The 24,541-nt window shown below is 35.4% G+C and overlaps 1 protein-coding gene across 2 annotated transcripts in view; it reads left to right on the top strand.

The window, feature by feature from the left end:
• The window catches only part of LOC149798664 (cysteine protease ATG4B-like), a 73,230-nt gene that overhangs the window by 1,658 nt on the left and 47,031 nt on the right, over window positions 1-24,541 (top strand). For both annotated transcript variants that reach the window (XR_016421010.1, XM_089957508.1), the window contains exons 2-4: window positions 3,860-3,958; window positions 8,327-8,398; window positions 14,712-14,810. Coding sequence is in view for 1 of the 2 variants with exons in the window: in XM_089957508.1 (XP_089813634.1) it covers window positions 3,860-3,958; window positions 8,327-8,398; window positions 14,712-14,810 (270 nt within the window). In the remaining variant the exon portion in view is untranslated. The remainder of the gene's footprint in view (window positions 1-3,859; window positions 3,959-8,326; window positions 8,399-14,711; window positions 14,811-24,541) is intronic.

The following is a 24,541-nucleotide window of genomic DNA, read 5'->3' as shown; positions in this document are numbered from 1 at the left end:
CAAGTGAAATTATGATTACCATTCTACTGAAGTTGTTGATTCATGCAGTACAGCAGTGAATCAGGTTTTCTAATGGTACTTTCTTGGTCAGTTATCACAAAAAGCAAGTAGGTAAGGTGTACTGATTGTTTTGCTTCCTATTCATCTTTAAATTGTTTCATAAAATCATTGATCTGTACCAAGGGTAACATTGGTTTATGCAGTTAATGAGTATGTAGGTCTTTATGGTTACCCTACTTACACGTTACAGCTGGTGGTCATACTGCAATCAATAACAAATCAGCATGAAACACCAAAGTGTGAGAGTTCAGATTTTTGAGAAGTGGTATCAGTGCTATTTTGCAAGTATTATTAGTCCCAGTATTCTATGATGTCATCATTTTTCTGTTGATAATAAGGTTCTGTGAATGCCATTTGTGGTAGAAATACCATTAATATCCATGAATTTCCAGGCAAGTATTTAGATGTGCAATTTGACCACTCCAATGGCCTAAGTGATTAAAGAGTCCATATCTGATATGGGAGTTTGTGGGCTCGAACCCTGGCCGAGTGATACCAAAGGCTTATAAAAGTGTTACTTGCATCTGCCTTGCTTGGTGCTTATCATTAAGAGGTTAGTGCTAGGACTGGTTGGCATGGTGTCAGGATAATGTGACTGGGTGGGACATAATGCTACATCTGTGCAGCATGATGTCCCAGTGCTAGTCATCACTATAAACTGCCACACTGCAGACATCATAGTAGTATGACTGAAAACTTTTCAATTAATTTATCTCATAAGTATCAGTACAGCACTCCCTTACTATAAGGCCCTTCATAATAACACCATTCCTGTTACAAGTCAAGTATGGTCATGGTTCCATTTCATTATGTACAAGTAGAATTATATGGTACTGGACTTTGTCATAAAATAAGAGTTAATTGTGTAAAATTTCAGTATGAAATAGTCATCAGAATTTAAAGATGGTGTGTATGTCATCTGCAGTTAACAGTAATCAGATAGCCTTGATATCTAACAACAAAAATTTAAAAAATTAATTTTTAGGTAAAATAATTCAGGACATTCCTAGTATTCATAATGAAAATTTTGTTTATTCTGAGAGCAGTCATTTGCGTTCAAATTACTGAGAAAGTTTAATTTTACACATTCAAAATAATCCATAGATCCTCATTATGAAATAATTAATCAACAAATTATTTGTCACCATGTTTGGACAGAACATATGTCAAGTTTTCGACCATGCTTGACCTTGTGAGAAATGTACAGTTGCTGACTTAACTCATGATGCGAGTTGTAAAATGGCAATCACAAACTGAATTTAAGAGTTTTCAGAATTTTGTAAATTGGTTATGTGTCAGAATATTTCATCTTGGGTTCTTATGAAAATATTGGCAGCAACTTGAAACACGTTGTCTTAATGAAGCATTATTTTATGACATCTAAACACTACCCATTTATTATTGCCTGACATCATATTAAGCATATTTTTGTTGATTGGCAGATGAATGGAAAAAATGTCTTTGTTATCTCCACAGTTATATTGATGTAAACAATTTTAGTTTACATGGTGTTTTGCTTTAATTTCATACAGATAACATTTGAGAGTTGCTACTAACTTTCAAGAACTTGAGAAATGGTAAAATGCTAAATCGATTCATCAGTGTATTTATAATTTTGCAGTGCAGTACACATATCAACCCAAGAGGTGAAGAATTAGTACAAATTTGTATATACCCTTATACAAGTTACTGTAATCATAAAAAGTCCTAAATAATCATTAGTTGTTTCTCTTTTTAATCTTTAAATTGAGAATGCTTCATATGGCCATCATAGGGACAGACACACGTTTCTATTAAAAGAGAAAAACTTGACAATACAAACTTCACAATCTACACATTTACAAAAGTGACACACAGTGCTAAATCAGTCCGCCTTGTTGATTCCATGCTATTTTCTTTTATGAAGCTTTTGTACACTGACAACATATATAAATAGAGAAATTCTTTGCATGTTCTTATGTATGATTTTAATAATTTACTGATTATCTGGAGGCATAAACTGCCAGTGTGTCATGCAGTGAATAATTGTACATTGCTGACTGGTGGTTCTTGTTTGTTCTATTCTATGTCAAACAGTAACTGCCAGTGTGTCATGCAGTGAATAATTGTACATTGCTGACTGGTGGTTCTTGTTTGTTCTATTCCAAGTCAAACAATAACTGCCAGTGTGTCATGCGGTGAATAATTGTACATTGCTGACTGGTAGTTCTTGTTTGTTCTATTCTATGTCAAACAATAACTGCCAGTGTGTCATGCAGTGAATAATTGTACATTGCTGACTGGTGGTTCTTGTTTGTTCTATTCCATGTCAAACAATAACTGCCAGTGTGTCATGCAGTGAATAATTGTACATTGCTGACTGGTGGTTCTTGTTTGTTCTATTCCAAGTCAAACAATAACTGCCAGTGAGAACTGAATGCAGCTTATTCACTGCATGACACATCAGAATTGTTGGAATCCAAATGCAATTCAAATAGATAAAAAGCAGCAGAAAAACAGCACGGAAGTGACTATTAAATGAAAATGAAAAAATAATTTTATGATATGATATGAGCAAGTTTGAATATCTCCTTTATATTGGTATATATTATGGGACAAGCATACCCATATATATGATTTACAGTGCAGCTGACAAACTTTGTATCAAAATGTAATTGAGAACCTAAATGACTATGAAAGCATCTAAATGAATATAAAAGCACCTAAATGACTATGAAAGCACTTAGTGACTATGAAAGCACCTCCATTTCTTCCAAGTTAATGTTTTATACAGGACATATGAGGAGCAGTCTCCATTCATATGGAAATGAAGTGCCACATTTGTGGTATTTTTAAATTAAAACCCATGGGCCACTTATAATACCTGCAGAATTTTTGGAAAACATGTAACAATAATTTTATTACATCAAAATTTTGTACCATGTGCAACATGCAGTTCATTATAAGACAGTCTTATTACAAGGTGGTGTTGTATATGGTTTCCATTGACAGTGTTATAGTGAGGGAATATTGTGTTATGTACTTTATTATAATGTAGTCTTACTTTAAGGTGGTGTAATCTGTTCCTATGGACAGTGTTATAATAAAAGAATAGTGTATCATACTGCATTATCAGACAGTCTGTCTGTTGGGTGGTATAATGTATGGATCTCATGGACTGTGTTACAGTTAAGGAGTACTGTACCATGTACTTTGTTATAATGCAATCTCATTATAACAGTATATTATGGTCCCATAGACAGTGTTGTAATAAGGGAATAGTGTGTTGTGTATAATATAATAAGGTAGTCTCACTATGAGGCAGCATACTCTAGTTCCCTTGGATAGTGTTATATTTAGGGAATAGTGTATTGTGATGTGATGTGATTTTTGATTTTTAACATAGCTTTAACAATTTTCCAGTCATATCGCTACGATGTCTGCAATGTGGCAGTTTATAGTGATGTCTAACACTGGGGCATCATGCCGCAGACATGTAGCAATATGTCCCACCCAGTCACATTATCCTGACACCAGGCCAGTCCTAACACTAACCTCTTAATGCTGAGCGCCAAGCGAGGCTGCTGTTAGCACCATTTTTGTAAGTCCTTGGTATGACTCAGCCGGGGATTGAACCCATGACCTCCTGCATCCAAGGTGGACGCTCTAACCACTAGGCCACCGGAGCAGTACTGGTAATAGTGTGTTGTGTACAATATAACAAGGCAGTCTCACTATGAAGCAGCATACTCTGGTTCTCATAGACAGTGTTATAATGATTGCATACAGAAATTAGATTCCCATGTGATCTTCTTTTCAGCTACACTCACATATGAATGTGGACCACTTGCTTATGATGATTTCCCTAGAACTGAACAACCAGTTTATCTTCTGGGGGAGGTATACAGTGCAATACATGGTGAGTTCAACAGATGGATTTAAGTTCATAAAAAATGGAGTGTTTATGGGAAACATAAACACCAGCAAATAAAGTCTTTAAAAGGTGACATTGACTCTGGAAAAATATGTTCCACATCTGATATAAAGTCTTCTCACTATCCGGGTGCTGGCATAGGGTGTTCATTGTGATAGATGTAATTGAAAAGATTGGGAAAGAAGATTGACCTTTTGTTCTGTTAACAACATTCATCCTTCAGTAATATTAAGGATTTGCTGTATGCTAGGGGTTAGCAAATGCAAGGATGCCAACAGTAGCAACATGTTAGTAAATCAAGATAATTAGTAGGTATTTAAATCATTGTGTTAGAACATGGTACAAGTGAATTCACAGCATATGCAGAAGAACTGTCAGTAACAATACATAACAATGAGTCACTGTATACATAACTGACAAGCAAAATGGGATGATTACTTGTATTTAAATGAAAGATGTATGAAATTTGATTTGGGGCATGTAGATCGTTTTAAAAAATTTCCATCCCAGCAATAGGTTTAAAATAATATAAATTGTATCATAGGCCACTGAAATTTCCTTTGATGCTGAGACCCCTTTAAATCATTTAGTTCATGATAACTTAGGAGGCAGGTAATAAAAACTGTTCACTAACTTTAAGCATTTGAAAGCTAGAGTACAGCTAAGCACCACCCCTTTTTCTTGTTGTCTGATACGGTGCAAGTGTACCTTCACCACAGTAAGGTCAGTGACACTTATTATAGATTGGAGGAATAAAAGAGTTGAGATTAAACCATTAAATCTTCTAGAAGATAAACTATAAATTTAACACATTTCATTGATGAAAATCAAATTGTGTGCCTTACAGTAGTTGTCATTCTTGCAAATATTGAGCATGATGAATACATTTAGATGGGGGGGGGGAAGAGATGCAGTATATAATCAAAGACAAATTGTGGGAAAATACATCATCTTTGGTATCTTTAGATACAAGAACTTTATTTTTTTAAACTTCTAGCATAAAAGGAATATGTGACACTGCATTTACATGCTATCATCAACTTAGAAAAATTTATATTATGTTCAGCTAAAAATAGATTAATTTTTAAGAAAACTTATGTTTCAGTATGTAAATAATATTTTGTAAAGCTTACTTCTGATTATCAACCAACAGAACTGTTAAAATTAACACAATTGCGTCCAAAATGAATCCATAGATGAAAGAGCAACAGCTGTGTGTGAGTGTTTGTTTCACCATTTCCCACTATCTCTTTTTCTCTTCCTCTTTCATAAACAAACACAGAGACAGGTAAATGTTCACATGCGATTCTGTCTATCTGTTAACTGTTTTGAAATGTGAAATACAATTAGTTAATAGTGGAGGGCTCAAGTTTATAAAATCTGTTAAAAAATACTTGTGTTATACACATGTATGCATAAATGAAATACTTGAGAAGTATTCAGTTTCATTTTATCATGAACACTCATTCTTTTTATTAAGAAGAAAATATAGTATTGATGTTCTGCTTCTTAATAATTGATTTCTTTTTAGTCTTGAAATATAAAAATTGATTCGTAAAATTTAGAGTTCGACTGAAAAATATTGCATGGGAGTCACATACTTTCCATTTGTATTTCTGCTCAGAACTCTGTTTTGCACACAGTAAATTGTTTATTATCATTATTTGTACATGATAAGTTACTTCATAAATAAATTGTAAACAAACTACCCTCAAAAGCAGATTTTACAGTATATGAATGCCTTGCACTTGTATAGTTAAAATTTGTATGCTCAAGTACAGTTGATGTAACAAAAGAACATGATGTCAAGCCAGTCCGAACCAGCCTTATCATGTAAGAATGACTTTGAAATACTCTGGTTGCACCTTGATTTGCTTGTCTGCCTATATAAGCTTGTTTGCAAGATTATACAAAAATCACTAGTTACAGAAAAATGACATCGGGCAGTCATATTTGTATGCTTAATAAGATATTTATCTGATTAGATTTTCAGGCCATTGAAGCGATATTTATATTTTATAAAAAAAATTTAGAAGCATTAGGACAAGATCATTTGTTTATAAAGGTCTGACTGCATGGGTCAGCAAAAACCACTTGGTGGATAAACGAAATTGAGTAGGCATGTTTATATGTACACATTGATGAAGTAATTGGACTTCTTCTCCATGATAACAATTTTTCACTTTTTTAAAAAGAAATTGTAGAACTTTTGGGCTTTAACATTTTAGTCAGTAGGACCCCTGTGCTTTATTACAGATCTAGCTAAATCACATATTGCTAAATACCTTTAAGTTCGATAAATTCATAGCTATCTGTAAGATTTTAAAAATGTTAGTCCTGGGCCATTTTTCAGCAAGAACTAAATGGGCTGAGTATGGAATACTGCATACCAAAATGTTACAACTGTGTCCATAAACAGAAACCAGTTTCAAAGACTCACAACAGGAAGTACAGTTTTACATTTACTTTAAAAGAGTTTGTAAATTATGTTGATATTAGCTCACTTAATTAACTGAAACATTGGAAGCGGGCAATTTTATGGTGTCAGAAATGAATAGGACTCAAGACCACATTTTCATACAATTACATACAGTGGTTCCCCTCTTGATTGCCCCCACTCCACTAACTTACAACATGTAGCCACCAGTTTTATTTAGCTCAGATTCTGTGTTATTGAATTTGTGTTAAAAAGTACTCCTCAGATTTATCCAGTGGCCTGCATATTAGTGAAAAAACTTAAATTTACCCCTTGTGAGTGGCGACATAATGGTGTTTACAGAGAGAACTATTATATTTGTTGGTTTCTAAATTCAAAACATTCACTTTTATTCCAACTTGCTGATAAAGTTACTTTAATCTATACCAAGAGATAAGTAATCTGATAATCTTTGCTGCAGTGTGCTCATTAGAAGTTAGGAATCATCACTTTGATGTTTCTGATGCTTGTCAAGATGAAAAAAGCTAATTGCAGAGAATGGCTATTGTCCAGCTCAAGTCAGTGTGACATCAGGTTGCCAGAAAGTAAAATGATATGTTAGCTGTTCTGGTTTCTTTCTCATATATAATGTAATATACTAGAATGGGTACCAGACCCAAAACAAAACATTAAGTCACATAACAAGCTCATTTCCATTGTAAAGATAGAGAATCTTGTATAATAACTACAGATTGTCAGTTGAGGAATAAATTGCTATAAATGCGCAAAATGTCATCAGACATTCACAGCTTAAAAGAAAAGAAAGCAATCGACTAAATGAAATGAAGGTGAGTCCTTTGATCATACTGAGAAAATTAATATCAGATTGAAATAAGCATTACCAGTATATATGCTTATGCAGTGAGTGGGAAAAGAGAATCTACAGAAGGGTATATTTACAATTATTGGTAGATGTTTGTTGTTGTTTCTGTTGGCTTAATGCCATTTTCAGTACATAATAGGTTATCGATGGCAACCAGTTTATCTGGCTGGTGAAGTAAGAATCTGGGAATAACTCGGGAGAATCACCAATCCATTATAAGCTACTTGCAAGCTTTCTCTCATACCCACATTGGCTGAGCCCAAGACTCGAACCCACAAGGACAGATGTGAGATATCAGTGATCTGAAATGGCAAGTGTCTTAAGGCATTCACCTATCTGCCTCCACCCCATAGTTGTGCCCAGATTTTATTGACAAGGTGGTTTTGCACCATGATAAAGGATTATTCATAATTATTTTAAATAACATTTAAAAAAGTTTTATCATATAGATTCTCTAACCTGATAACACTCCTAATTTAAAAATAACTTATACCTTTCATACTCATATTTTTGTGAGCCTCCTCTAGAAAGGAAACCACTCTTATACGGCCACTTTCCTGCTGCAGAGAGGGTGAGCTTAGAAGACAGGGGTCAATGTATATCAAGCTTACACTCAAAGCAGTAATTCAGATTATTATAATGATACATGTAGTTTGGTAATTGAGAATTTAACAGTCATAAAAAGAGTGGGGATCTTGGAGCATGCAGTCCATGATTCATTAGAAATAAATTTTAGCAATCTAGAAACACAGTGTATATACTCCCTTATAAGATGAGACCAGATGCAAACTGCACTGACCCAGAACTGCCATAGCATAATGCACTGACAAATCTGGGTCTATGCAGTTTGTTAGGAGTAATCAGTACAACAAACAGCATAGACCCTGATCTGCATGCACATTATACTACTGCAGCTCTGTATCTTTGTTGTTTTCAGTTTGACTCAACTTATAAACAAGAATTCACGGTACCTATGAAGTCAGTGATTGTGTACTTTTTATGTAATGTACTGAATATGGACTCTAACCGTTTTAATCTTGTGTATTCTTTGCAGATTTGGATGAGCTTAGACACGATGTTAAATCAAGGCTTTGGCTGACTTACAGAAAGAATTTTCCTTCCATAGGTAATAAATAGTGTTCCAAAATCAGGGCAGTTCAACATGAGGGGCCATTATAAATCTTACATGAGTCACAAATAAAAACATCCTTTGTTTGTGTATGGCACAAGAGATTCTTCAGTAGCCACTTTAAAACTTATTTTTAGTTAATTTTGGTTGTTTTTTTTATGGGAGGTAAAATGTGAGCACAGTTTGGCAGATACAAAAATCAGACATTGTCTGAATATTAGTTCTAGGTGAATACAAGGTAGGTAAAATAACAAAGCTATATCTAACAATCTACAGTAAAATTTAATTTAACTGGAAGATTTTGCCATCCAAAATTTTAGACCATTTTTACAAAGGTTACAAGTAATAAAGAGATTTTATGAATATCATACCTCCCATATTTCTGGACAATGGTAGGGATAAAAAGTGGGGGATGCATTATATCTGACTTAAGTAGTTGACTTTTTACAATATCAGACTACCTGCCATATTTCTGGACAGTGGTATGGATAGAAAGTGGTGGATGCATTATGTCTGACTTAAGTATTTGACTTTTTTCAGTATCAGGCTATGAAATCATCAATATGCCAATGAATTTATATGTACAACGTCAGACCATTATAATGAATCACATCAATATGCCACTGAATTTATATATACAGTATCCAGGGATGGTCCTGGCTTTTAAAAAATAATTGCCAACCTCAATATTTTGTTGCCAATTTTAAAAAATTTCACCAGAACAAGTTGTGAATGTTTTTCCAAGTCTATTAATGTAATAGGCAATGAAAATTGAAAAAGATGGAATAGTTATTACTTTATTGACAACAATCAATACAGCCATAATAGTACAAAATAAATCATTACATGACTGTTTTGCACTACTAAAATGGTATAGAATGTCACATGAGGATCTGGCGCGTTTTCTGGGCTGCCCACTTGTTGAATGCAGTTTCAAAGTCTAATCCTTCGCATCTGTACATGCTCATTCTCATTAAATCCTCTATAGTTGAGATGCCTAGTTTATTTGTGATGTCAGTTTTTATGAGATTCATCTTACTGAATCCATGTTCACAGTCTACAGTGCTGACAGATGACACCATTAGTCTCTCAGCAGCTGCAGATGTGCAAGGATATGTTGCCCTGGAGCTCACTCCCAACTGAATCAAGTCTTTAACACCTCTATACACCTTACCAGTCCTGAAAAATTGAACCCTAACATAAGCCACAAAGCCAGCCAACTTCTGACCTTAACTTCTGACTGATTACCTAACCCACAAGTAGACAAGTAATCTGAAACAATACCCAAAACCTCTGAAAGAATGGAACTGTTATCCTGTTAGCCGTACAAATAAGGATCAAACAACTTGGTTAGAGCACATAAAACTATCGAATCCCCCACCTCTGTGAACCTTGCCTTTAGCTTGTCTACAGCAATATCTACAAATTTGGCACAAGACTATGCAGTCTCTGACCTTTGCTTAGCACTATTGCTAATTGTATGGCCTTTGTACCTACAAATATTAATCCCAGACTCTGACCTCATACTTTCAAGAATCTCAACAGTGGAGTGGAGAAGGGGATTAACCACGGTAAAGTCAATATCAGATCTCTGATAAGCTTGACACAGAACTGCCAAAGGCCTCAGAATGTCAGCCATACAGTGTGCTGTATAAACAAATTTGAAACAAGCAATGGGCTTATACAGTGCAAGAGCCTTTGTAGACTTGTTTTCCAAGAAGACACTAACTAGAGTGGGAAAATTATAAACAATTGCCTGCACACTACCTTCAAAACTCAGCCACTTTGTGTGGAATACCTGATGCAAGCGAGTGTGAGAAGCCTCCAACACTGACTAAATAGCCTCAAGCCTACACATATTATGGGGGGGGGGAATATGCAAAATACTTGTACATATTATTCAGTATATCTTGAAACTTGACCATGTATCTAACCTTGTCAGCTGCAGCACCTGTACCAAGAGCAAACCTATGTGCAGTACAGTGAGTTGCAAACAAACCTTTAGTAGCCTCCTTCAATCTGGTAACAACACCAATCTTGCAACCCAACATGACTGCAGTATCATCGGTTGACACACAAACCAGATTGTCTAGTCTAAAACCAAATGACTTAATTAAACCTAACAACTTCGAATATATAGATTATGCATTTGCAGTTTAAAGCTGATGAATACCTAGAAAGTTTGTAACTGGTTCAACACTGCCAACCAAGCTAGTTAAGTACCTAATATAAACAATCAAATTCTGATGTACTGAAAAATCTGAGCTCTCATCAAACATGACACTGTAATCATGAGATTCCTTGACCTTGGTAACCATCTTGTCAACTATTATATATGCCAACAACTGCTGAAACTCACTGGCGCTTCTGTGACTGCCATACGATGTGTGCATATCTACTTTAAGGTCTGAGAGTTGGATGGTGCCCTGAAATAGAAATAATCATTAATCTTTTTATGAGATAAATATTTAATTTACATGTTCTGATTATGTTAATCATATATATATATATATATATATATATATATATATATATATATGATTGTCAAAAATTGGCATTAATGCAGCAATCACAGTGTACTACATATGTAACATCACATTAAATATTTTAAGGTTGTACATGTGTTGTTCCCCATGTTACTGTCATCTAAATCCATAGAATATTACAGTTAACAAGCTATAATATAATATTCTCAACACCTGTTTGATACACATCTGGTGCAGTTTTGGAACAATTGTATTGGCCAGGTTGTAGTAAGCCGCAAAGAAAGTGTTCCTCATGGCATTGATAATGGCATTTTTACTTTTACTAATAGCAGCAATCTTCGCTACTTCCATGGTCTTTGCATTTTGCATAATTGTTAGTGCTTAGGTATGACTGTTGTCACCTGAAAAAAAATGCATTATCAAATATAAAATATCTACTTTCCTGACATCTACAGTGTCTCTCTCATTTTTTTAAAATAGACACCTCAGGTATTAAGCAAATCTATAGTATGTATATTATTTTCCAAATAAAAGTTTTGTAAGGAACATTAGTTAATGACATTTTAATACTGAAACCCTATGATCATACTTTGCACTGTAAGATAAGTGATGTATAATGCGACCATCAATTTCGTGCATTCAGTAATTAATTGCCCCCCTCCCTTTATGGCTAGCTTCACAAAGTACATTTCCGTCAATCAGGAGTTCAGAAATTTATTTTGCTGCGTTTTACATACTTTGCCTTTAGTGAATTGCTTCCTAAATCTCAAGAATGATCACTGAATGCTGTAGAATTTTTCTCAACAAGCAAACTAGGATCTCCATTCCTGCCACTGAAACTTACATGACTCAACACCTAGCATTAATGTACTGTATATATAAGCATTAATTGCCATCATTAAATTAAAAGAAGGGATGAAGAAACATATTAAAGAGCATATGTGCCCCCCACCAAAATAATTCAGAAGAAATTTATTGTTGAGTAAACAGTGTTTTATGCGTATACTAGTTAACAATAAGGAAATAAGGTAGGATATAAAATGTGGGAAATAGTTATCACATGTATGGTAGCTTGAGACATCATTTGAACTGTGAACATGAATTCGCACCCATTTTAGGCATTGTTAGTTATAACAAAAAAGAGCATGGTTTATTAGTCAATTGCTAATGCTTTACCTCACTGTAGAACAGGTGGTTTCTTTAAAGTGTGTCGAAGAGGCTTAAGTCTAACCTTTAGTATTGTATAGAATATGTAATGGGAGCGCGTGGGGGGTGGTGAATAATGCACTCCACAAGGAGAAGCAGCGTGTCTTTTTTGAGAATTTCACGTGTATTGGACCCGAAAAATTGGTGAATATTTAGTGAAAATGATGCTCAAATGTGCAGCAAAAAATTTCCTGATGGTAGGTCACAATCTGCCTGTTTTTGGGTTCAATCTCCCGACTTGGCTTTTGAAAAGATTTATTTTTTGCATGACACACTAGAATAACTGGACGGTATTAACTAAATTTATTCAATGGCTATTTGAATTCTTTAGAAATTAATTCTTTCTGTACATTTGAAACTTCAACACAGAAGGGTCATTTTTTGTTGTAACATATTTGGATTTCTTGGAACTATTGGAATTGATTCACCATGCTGTAAGTTAATTTAATTCTTTCACTCCTGTATTTTGAGAAATAAATTATTTTCAATCATGCAAAACTTGTTTGTTTTGCTATTTCTTGTTGTGTAGTCCCTGGAGTCGTAACATGGGATTGGTGGCAAAAGTAAACGATAAATGAGCAGAAGTAACATAATTTTTATATTACTTATCCTGCCTGGATTCATGTTTGGTGACACACTCCTTCTTCAAAATATCACAACCTGTTGTAAATGAATTGACAACTTGTGCCTTGATACATATATCACAGAACATCTGCTTTAACTTTGTGTCATATCTCAGCCACGGACACCCAAGTTTCCAGCTGTCAAAATATTTTCGGGAACTTTGACCCATTCATCATGATGTGCTGTTGCACCTGAAGCATTACTACCATCACTAAATGTAGTTGATGTTGTATTGCCAGGTATAAAATCAGGTTCAGTGACTGTGTTGTCTGATGAATTTGCACTAAATCCAAACGCTGTTAATTTTGTTAACTTACTCTTAGGATGAGATGATGAACATGCAATGTCTAACTTCGTTTACCCATGATAATGTTGCACTGTTGACGGTATATAATTCTGATTGAGATTTTTTCCATTTGATTTTAATTTATACACAGCCATCTGTGCTTCAAAGCTAATCAGTTTTCTCTGAAGTTAAAACTATTTTATTGGTGTATTTTTAAAAAGAAACAACAAAAGGATAGCAGTCATTCAATAAATTGCAGCTGTTTCTTTTCGCATCTTCAGAGGTCGGTTGATTGTAGGTATAGTACAGTAGCATGATTGAGTGTATCACAGCATACAGTTCTCAGGCTAGATGTCAACATAAGCGGATTATGATGTAACAATGTACTGTAAAGATGGGTTTTTCAATACAAACAAAGGATTTATTTGTGTAACAGATAGATTCCAGTGCATTATGAATCCAAGTTTGTGGCTTCCCTTTGTGGTCCATTTGAATTTCTCCACTCCAAATCCATGATTGTTTGTACAAATTAAACAGTCAAAATGTTTGTCTGCAAAAAAATTGCCAGATGGTATATTTTGTTGCCAATAAGGAAAAAATCACAATTTGCGGCATTGGCGAAGCCCAGGGCAATCCCTGAGTATCAGACCGTCATAATGAATCACATCAGTATGCAACTGAATTTATATGTGCAGTGTCAGACTAATAACAGTTGTTTAGAAACAAATATTTTGATGAATTGAGAGACACTTTTAAAAAAATCCACCACCAAACAAATTTTAGACTGTTCAACAGGAAACACAGAGAACACTCTGGATCCCCCAACCATTCCGTACATAAAACAAGTATCTTACGACCCTTCCATTAAAAATTCAATGGGTAAACCCAAAACTAAATAATAACTTGCATATGTCACTCAGAATGCTTTAGAACTTTTTATATGTACCAGGAGTGTATCATTATGAGAATATGCCAGTGCATCTGTGAGAAACAAATCTGGCAAAACCACTCGTATAATTTTATACTTTTGTCCCACTCGTATAATTTTATACTTTTGTCCCAGCAAAGAGAATGAAGGTCTCTTGTTTATACACCAATCTTAATGCAGGTGTATTATGTTATAGTGTTTTCTTGTCCTTCCAGTTAGCATTTTCTTGTTTGTACTTTAACTTTGTAATGGTTAGAAAGATTTTCATGTGCCATGGCCAGGCTTCCAAGGTACAGTTCATTGCAAGGGAAAATGTAATTTTTGACTTATTCACAGTATAACCTATGAATCACTTAAGATATTTTAGCTTAGCCAATTTTATATTGTGTGTAGATGACATACCATAGTAACAATACCATAACCTCAAGGTCCTGGTCATGGCAATGAAAAATATAATTCTATGACTTATATCCTTCTCTGGAATAACTTTTGAACCACTGAAGATATTTAAATGAAACCTTTGCCAGTAACATGTTGTGTCTAGTTTTACATGAAAGAAAATGGCAAAACTGATGGAAATCTGACATTGGTGTTCAATATAGGTGTGAAAGGAATAGTTTATGTCAATATAGGTATGAAATATCTTATGAAATCTTTGAATGAACTAATATGTGTCAGTATAGATTGAATCTATGAAAGAAATATCAGCATACCAGATTTATTATCTTTATAAAGTATTGTTATAAGACTTTATTTGATGCAACTTTTTTTATGCTGCAGGTGGTACTGGTCCCACATCGGATGCTGGTTGGGGATGCATGCTTCGATGTGGTCAGATGATGCTTGCCCATGCCTTGATTCTTAGACACTTGGGCAGATGTAAGAAATATTGAAAGAAAACAGTATATAATATCTTGGAAAATGGTTCAGTTAATATATAGTATCATTGCCAAATCCTTTACATGTTACATAGTATTCTTTCTCTAATGAAGCAGTCTAGCTTGTTTACTAGAAATTGAAACTTTAATACATTTACCATGTTATAACAGTCTTAATCAATCAGCTAATGCATAATATAACAAAATCTTAAGTTTATGTACAATTTTAACAGCATTTTTGAGAACTAGAACATTTGCATCTTTACAAATGGCTAATCAAAATAGTTCTTGAGTCAAGAGAGAAACTGACATTTTTGTCTCCAGTAGTTAGCTACTGAGGAGGCAAAAAATCTATGCTAGTTCAGAAATGCTTATAATTAGAATTTGTAAACCAATTTGCTTGGAGAAACATATTGCCACTTCTGACTTACGTCTCACAGAAGAAATTATAAATTTCTGTAAGAGTGATATGGCATGCAAGATCACCCTACCATATTGTTGTGTCATATTTCCTGGCTCACTTTTGTTGTGTTGTATTTCTCTGGCTGGCTGTTGTTGTGCCCTGTTTCCCTGACTCTGTTGTTGTGTGATATTTCCCTGGCTGTCTGTTGTTGTGTCATATTTCCTTTACTGTCTGTTTTTGTGTCCCGTTGTCCTGTCTGTCTCGGCAGATAGAAATACATAAGTGAAAATTTCTCATGGCAATGACAGCATCGTTGTTTATATTGTTTTAAGATTTTCTGTTAAAAGTTGAAAATATTGTTAAGTGGAGATAGGTCAGAGCATAATTGTCAGCCAAAAAATATCATTCCATGCAACAGCAATATAGGACCATTTTTACTTTCCGATACATTACTTGATCATGTTACATTAAGGATTTACTCCACTAAAGTTATATCAGCCTCATCAAACAAGAGCTATCTCCCCTTGGAAAGCAAGTTCAGTACTACGTCTTGTCCATACGAAAGTTATTACTTCCACTCTTGCATGCTTTCTTGGAGACCATGCAAAGCCATGTTCTGTTTGTGCCTTTCCTTTATATTAGTTTAGCACTTTATTGGTCTAACTTTCTCATACAATATACAGGTCAGCAACATTTTTGTTACTGCCTTTTTGGTTTAGAGCAGGAGTCTCCAACTCAAATGACCTTGAAGGCCGCATGAAGGCATTTTCGATGACCCATGGGCTGCACTGCCTTTGTCTCTCATGACACCTTGTGATGCCAATCATTTTGTGGGCCACAGGATATGGTTTGGTGGGCCACATGTGGCCTGCAGGCTGTACGTTTGAGACCCTTGGTTTAGAATATGTCAATTCTAACTAAAAGATGTGATGGGGTATACAGGTACCCAGGTATCCACCTGATAATAATCCAGGTAATAAAATGAGCCATTGGGTAATCGTTTAGTTCATGTAAAAAACACAGTATGTTTCCAAATTCAGACAAAAGATTATATCTGGCAATGTCAGGAGCGAGTGTGTGACTATTGGCTGCTACGCACATATGAATCATAGACCTCTGTCTACTGATCTTATATTTTCAACATGTGTGACCATTTGGCCATGTATGTCAGATAGTTATCTTATCTCTATTTATAGTAATGGCACATGACATATTCCCAAGAAAACAGATGAGTTTCTTGAATTTGAAGCCATTTGATTCAATTTGTATGCATACTTTGGTAGCATACTTTTTACATTGAAGAAATGGTGTCAGATATTAAGTGAAATGGGCTTTATCAATCGGACTGTCGCCTGGATGCTATATAACTGAAAAATTTAAGAGGAGAAGGATTTTTATTAAACTGAAGAACATGTTGCATCAGGAAAAGGACATATTAATAGTGCTTTACAAACTTTGAAAGAGGAACTTGTCAGTGATATAATACAACATTCAAAATTTGTGGACTTGACAGTTTCAACACTTGAACAGAAGTTTGAACAGAAGTTTGATATGTAGACTAGTTCATGTGAATACTATGCATAAATAATTTATATGTTTGTTTTGTGTCTGTAATTTCACACTAATCCAAATGGATTTAACTGATTTTGTGACAAGAATTTTAACTAACTGTAGATCCAGGTAAGTAGCAAAAATAAACAAGTTTTTCATTTGGTTTTCTGTAATTATGGGATGCAATACAGAGATTGCTCTTTTTATGCTCAGATTCGACTTTTTTGTCACTAATATTAGTAATAATTACACTTAGACCTCTGGGGCTTGGCATGTATGAACGTACAACACACAGCAGTTCAGGTTCACATTTAATATGATTTAATTTTGATAGGTACCCACATAAACAATCATTAGGATCAACAGGTACTCAGTAGATGTTTTCTAAACTTGACAGCTTTAGTTCTATTTTTCTTACTTTAGTTTTTTGTATGAATTCTCTTAGTGATTGGTGTTATACACCATATGGTCATTGCTATAATTGTTCACATTTGTGTTTGACATTACTGTCCTCTTCAAGATAAGTACATTTGATGCTTTAATATTTCACTATGCTACTGTTTTGATCCTCATAATAAAAGATGTCAACACAAAGGGCAGGACAATATATGTTTGGTGCAAGTATTTAAAGCTAGAGGGAGATAACTGTACTACATGTCTAAAGTGTGTAAGTATGTGATTCAGGTCATACATAAAACATTTGTGTTCAGTGGACAGGAAATGTGTAGTCAGCTGTCTTGGTCAGGCAGTGTTCCTAGGTGAGTCAAAAGTGAGGAAACACATCATGAAAGATAGCACACAATCAACATTACAACCTCATGTAACAACATTACTGGCAGAAAATGTGATCAGTGGTCCAGCAAACTCCAATGAGCCATATTTTTAAAGAACATCATCTGAAGATCCAGCTTTACCACTATCCCTAAGATTGAAACATCCTGGCAGTACTTAGAGGACACATTCAAACTTGGTATACCAGATCTTCTGGACTTGCAATTGTATTAGAAGTTGATAGGTCATGGTCAGTAATGGCCTTGGCACTGCCTCATATGATACCTGGAGTGACTCGATATGGTGATTAAATGTCATGTTTTTCCATCCTGGCACCATTAAGGTGGTACCAGAATGGAAAAACAGGTATCCTGTGTAAATCAGGACTGGACTTTGCCATCGGTGGTGGTTAGGCTATTAGTAAATACCAGCACTTACAAAGCTTCAGTTAATGTCTTGAAGGAATCAGGCACAGTGATACATTATCCTATATTACCCCATGCAGACATAATAATACTGGTGTAAAAGAACAAATGGCCACTATCCAGTATCAGTCTCCTGGCAGATGCATGTTGGCCTCGTGCCATAGGAGACCCATGTTAGCCTACTGCCAGTTTTGACCTGTTGGTCCAGTGCTATTGCAGACACATGTTGGCTCATGGCAGAATGGTACCATTAGAGTTATGTTGAGATGGTCCAGTAAGGCCCTTCATCACGGCTTACCAGCCTGTCACTGGCATTGTGAATATCCATTCCCATACACCCAGTGCTATTCTCAGACCATTGAGGATTCATGCAGGTAACACAAGACAGCTTCATCTCAGACCATCATGAGATCCCAATCCTATATCAGCTGCAGCGATGATACAGTCCTGGATGCCCGATACCATCCCCAGATCATTGACAATCAACTCAGTGGTCTTCTGGAGATTACAGTATCCCATTGTGTCTGGGCTCCCGTCTAATTCAACATCTGTCACTGTAGGTTTCATTCCGTGCATCACAAGGAGGCATTTTTGTCTCTCTTTTTTTCTGGTTTCGGGTACAGTGATTGTTTTACCTTCTGTACACATATTCCACATCATGACAGACACCTGGCCATGACAGTTCCAGAACCCAATTTGTTCTAGATGCCTAAAATATGCTAGGCTCATCGAGCACTAGAACTGGTGAACCATGTCATGCAAACCCATTTCTGGGGCCCATGCAAGCATAGAAGACCAGCAGTACACAGTTTCTTCACCAGTGTTTGTTCTGTCTTGACATGTTACCAGCTTCAGCAATATCATATTCTCCAGCAGCCAGTAGCAGCCCAGACCATTATGTATCTACATAATAAACATCTGGACATAACTATGTCCATACACAACTAGATTCCAATGTTTGTTGATTGTCTCACATGGCTTGATTCATTAGGTGCAACTTTGCAAAATCTAGTCAAATTGCTGGCCTACTTTGTTGCATTGAAATGCCACTTTAAGTGTTAACAGTCCTTTTCTTTTGCAATTGTAACATCAACCATTTTTAACCCTGGTTATAAGGCACAGCAGCTGACTTTTAACCTTGTAGTTCCAGCTGTCAGTAGTGACATTGTGATCAAGGTACTGTCCATCTTTTTACATGCACATGGACTGAAAATTTTATCTCAACTTGCACCCATCTTTACCCTGATTTTCATGGCTACATTTTCATTGATCTGTAGATAGCCAGCCTCAACATTTTCATTGAGGACCCCTCTGTCACTCATCCTGGGGAGTCATTCTTTAATATAGCTCATGCAGTAACAGAACAACTGCATCACTGGATCTTCAACTGGCAGATGCATTTCTCTAGCAATATATGCTATACGAACCATCAACAAATTGCTATTTTTAGATTGCAACAGGACATCTAAAGGCCGACCTCACTCGCAATCCAAAACCGTGCTGTTGTTTTCTTGGAAAATCCATAGTAATCATGAGAACCCCCTAAGCCATGCAAAGTTGATGACTTCCCATCCATTCCCTATCTCTCAATCCTTTCCTGCTGACCCTTGGATGCATTTTGTTTCAGAAGGCTTTCAAACCATGTTCTTTGCCCCTGCCACATTATAAATGTTACCCACCATCAAAGATGTTCCAAGATACTTGTACAAAATGGAGGAAATGTTCAAATGTAAATGCAGAGTAACTTAACTCCAGTATATGTTTGGTGCTAAAGGCCAATAGCATGCATCAGGTGGTCATATATATCTCATTTGGGTACTTTGGTTGCCAATTCAGGATACTCACTTTTAGCCTGAATGTAGTCACCAGGTCTTCATTAGAATTATGGGTGGGGTCATGTTGCACCTCAGAACCACCTGCACTTATTTGACTCCCAATTACTTGGAGAACTTTCTGCAAAAGTACCATGTGGGTTGTGTTCAGATTGGGAGATAAAATCTCTTGTTTCACTTCTGCTTTGTCCCAGATTCCTTGTTATTAAGGACAGATCTGCTCTTATACCAGATTCCTTGCTAACTAGGACAGATCTGCTCTTGTACCAGATTCCTTGCTAACTAGGACAGATCTGCTCTTGTACCAGATTCCTTGTTAACTAGGACAGATCTGCTCTTGTACCAGATTCCTTGTTAACTAGGACAGATCTGCTCTTGTACCAGATTCCTTGTTAACTAGGACACATCTGCTCTTGTACCAGATTCCTTGTTAACTAGGACAGATCTGCTCTTGTACCAGATTCCTTGTTAACTAGGACAGATTTGCTTTTGTACCAGATTCCTTGTTAACTAGGACAGATCTGCTCTTGTACCAGTTTAACACTTTATCCATATGGGTACTGAGTTCTAAACACAGGTGAATAGGGTCCTTCAAGAACTTGCCTAAAAATTATCTAGTATTGAAGTATCACACAGTTCCATGTTACTGGGAAATCTGGAAAAAGTTGGGAGAAATGATAATTTGTGCCTGACTGTGAAAAGTCCTTGAATTTCGCAAATATTGATGAAAGTCAGGAAAATCCCAGGAATTTTCTGCCACCACTTGACGCTCGAAACAATCACGTAATTGAGTCATAACTAAACTGATAGTGAGTTAAATTTATCGAGTTCTAACCAGAATAGTGGGAGGGTGCAGTATGGATCATTTAATTGCTTGCAATAAACATATATGCTGAGTCAATCCAAATGCCCAGTGGATTACATTCGTCTAGTAGACTTTTATTTTCAAAGTCAGCAATATATCCGTATCTTTTCTTACATGGAAGGTATGAAAACCAGTCTGGCATCACAAGAGGCCAATATGGTGGTGGCAAAGCGTTGCCACTTACCGGATGACGTAGCAAACTTTAAACATTGTTAGATTAAGTGATACATGAATGAAATCGATATGAAAACTACTTATTTTGTATGAAATTGTGAGTATTAAAATCGTTTTGTCTTTAATCTGCTGAAAGACAAGAAAAAACTACGTCATTGATGAAATGTGACCTGGTACTCGTGATTTGCATTGCTAGTCACATGAGTACACAAATGTAACAACCCACATTATCAAATGTTGTAGAGAAAGAAAAATAAATAATATTAAATGAAAGTCGTATACTGGTTGTAATAAAAATACAAAAACGAAAGAACACAAAAATCTCCATATTTATATATTCCGAGAAAAACCTCTGGAGTTTTGTTGTATCATGTGACTACCACATTGACATGTGCTCTCTGCTTGATAAATCAGACTGGCCAGATTGCTGGTTTTTACAAAAACTGACCAACTTTCATTTAATATAATTGAATTTCTGTACAGCAACATTATAAAGGAGTTTGTTGTTGATATCACCTGACTGTTGGACTTCTGATGTCATCTTTGGAGGTTTATGAAGTCATGTGACTACAAATGGCAAGTACTGGGTCAGGTTTCATCTATGCCGTAGTTTCGTCTTTTCTTTCAGCGGATTAACGACATAATGATTATAATACTTGCCATTTCTGAGAAAATGAATCATTTTCCTATCGATTTTGTACAGGTATGAGTCGTTATAAAATTAGTTTAAATTCTCTAGGCCCGCTGGTTAGCGACCACCATCTGTCGCTACCGCATGGTGGCAGCAAATTCCAAATTTTTTATATGCAATTGCAATGACCCAGAACCCTACCTAAATGTCCAAATATGAAAACTTCTGTCGGAATATTCGGAGGAAATTCAGATTATAAAACGGACTGCTATTCGTTTTAAGCCATATTTGTAGTCCAAATTGTTGAATCTCAGAGCTGAAATGATAAATTGTCATCCATTGTATTATATATCAAAAAATTATACGAGCCCCTATATCAATACAGGTTTGGGGACTGGTTTAATGAATTACAAGAAGACAGGTTGATTTTACAGAAAATTCAGTCCTTTTAAATAAAATTGTATATAATTTTGAAGATCTTTTGTCAAAATTTAAATCAACCCTTTTTAAAATGTTTTTTAAATGATGGATTTTTGACCAGATCATCTGAAGGAGATTCGGTTGTTTGAAAAATCTTGTTTGGGATTTTATTGGCACAGATAAATTCAGGGTTAAACTCTTTTCGTTACAGGACAAGATTCTAATTATTTGCGTTTATTGTTTTTTATATATACTTGAATAGGAACTGTTTACTTTCTATATGATGCTTTTATATATATATATATATATATATATATATATATATATATATATATATATATTTTGCTAAAGGTTTGAAAGGAAACAAAACATAATTTATGTTCATTATGTTGTTCCCACCTAGCAACATAATGCAGGAAAATAAAGTTAGAAGTTTTATTCTGTACATTGAAATGACTTTGCTTGCAAATTTATAGGAATATAATCTAACTTATTTCGTGAGACACATTTTGGGTTTTTGTACATGATCATCTTTTCTGACTTCGATGTTTTTGGAGAATCTTGAAAGAGAAATACCTTTAGGTTTAGAAAAAGCATGTTTTATAATCTAAAATGTTCTTTAATTCCATTCACTAATGGTCATATGTGAACCTTGAAAGAAGTAATTTCATCACGGAAAAACCCTGGAAATTTATCTTTAGAAAAGCATGGGAACCATGATCACATCTCATTCAGGGAATTTCTCTTCACCAGTTGGGTCTCCTCATTATAATATTGGATCTTGGACTCCTGTTTATGAGATCATTGCAAATGATTATCTTGTCCCAGTGGTGACTGAATCTTTGCCCACTTGATCAGATGATAGCAGTTTCAGGATATATGAGGTCCCATCTTGGCAGATGCAGAGGGTGATTAAATCTCTTAGCCGACTTCATGGACTATTCATTCTCGAAGTAGGACAAGCCAAATTTTCCGGTTGGGGATAGGTAGTTTTTTTTTTGTTGTTTTTGTTTTAAATTTCAAAACAAGGTGGGCAAATACTAATTGTCATACTCTAATCACTTTATCAACCTTTGACTGGCCATTCATGCCAATCAAAATACTTCAAATAAAACTACATAAAACTAGTCTGGTATGATTCATTAGCAGTGTTTTAAATTACTTAATGATATTGTGTCTGCTCAGCTCATCCCAGGTACTCAAGCAGATCACTCTTTCATTTCAATCCACTAAGTCAGTGTCAAATTAAGTGATCTTTTCTGTTTGAATAAAAAGGGTTTGCTCTATTGTTATTGCAAAGAAGATCAAAATGAAAATTCATGTGAAAGTGGAGAGTTAAGACATAAGGTTGAGATAACATCTCTCTGACAAGAGAGAAGCCAGAATCTTTGGCAGCAAATGTCATATATGACATAACTAAGAAACAATGAAATTTTCTGCCACATTATATTGATAATTGACTGTGGCTTGAATTAATGGAATCTTGAATGAAATGTTTTTCATTTTGCAAACAATATCCCAAACTGGCATGGGTTGAAAGTTAGTGTATTTGTCAGTGGAACTGATTCAGGATTTAACCTATCATATCTTATGACAGTTACGGACCTCCAATTTGCATTACTGCCGTCTGTGGTAGTAATAATCTTTTACAGTTAATGTGGATATAGGTCATGCACCTCAGATATCAAGATCTCTTTTGTGTTCCGTAACAGGTTTGCACTGAGATAAGTGAATGCACTGAAATGGCTCGGTCAGATGGCTTCATAAATAATGCTGGTTAGCTGTGACCACCATAAATGTACAAAGCTTGTTCATATGGCTGGATTGGTTGGATGGCAGTAGAAATGGCATACCAAGGATCTCATTGCCTTATAGTCATGCTGACTGATGTGGTATGGTCAGTATGGCTGATGTGGTATGGTCAGTATGGCTGATGTGGTATGGTCAGTATGGCTGATGTGGTATGGTCAGTATTGGCTGATGTGGTATGGTCAGTATGGCTGGTTGTATGTAACAAACTCCTAACCACTCTATTCATACATAGCTAATTCATACAGTTGGACTGGTTGGATGGCAGTAGAAATGGCATACCAAGGATCTCATTGCCTTATGGTCATGCTGGCTGGTATGGTCAGAATAGCTGATGTGGTATGGTCAGTATGGCTGGTTGGATGAAACAGACTCCTAACCACTCTATTCATACATAGCTAATTCATACAGTTGGACTGGTTGATTGGCAGTCAGAACAACATTCAAAAGGCAATATGTTTTGTGGTTTGGCCGGTTGGAGTGGTATGATCATTACATACCATCATCTATATGGTATTTGTACAGACTGTCCATCCATAACATATTGGTCAAATTGCAAATCTTGGTGTCTGACTTGTTTTCTTAATTTTGTCATGCACAGATATAAGAAATGATTACAAGCCTAAATGCCACATAGGCAAAATCCTTGGTTTATCCCCAGTGTGTGTGCTAACAATTAATTGTATGTCCGTCCTTCATGTCCTTAAATCCTTTACACTTTGTACTTGGTTTTCATCTCAGTAATAAAGAAGAGGAACAAACAAGTGTATACAACAAATATACAGGGTCTGGATTCAGAGAAAGCAAAAAAGAAACTTGTAATAATGTAATGTGATTAGGAGAAACATAAT

Source organism: Sinohyriopsis cumingii, chromosome 5 (assembly GCF_028554795.1).
Source record: "Sinohyriopsis cumingii isolate HCF-2022 chromosome 5, ASM2855479v2, whole genome shotgun sequence".
Classification (NCBI taxonomy): Eukaryota; Metazoa; Mollusca; class Bivalvia; order Unionida; family Unionidae; genus Sinohyriopsis; species Sinohyriopsis cumingii.
This window is presented reverse-complemented; position numbering and strand designations above follow the sequence as displayed.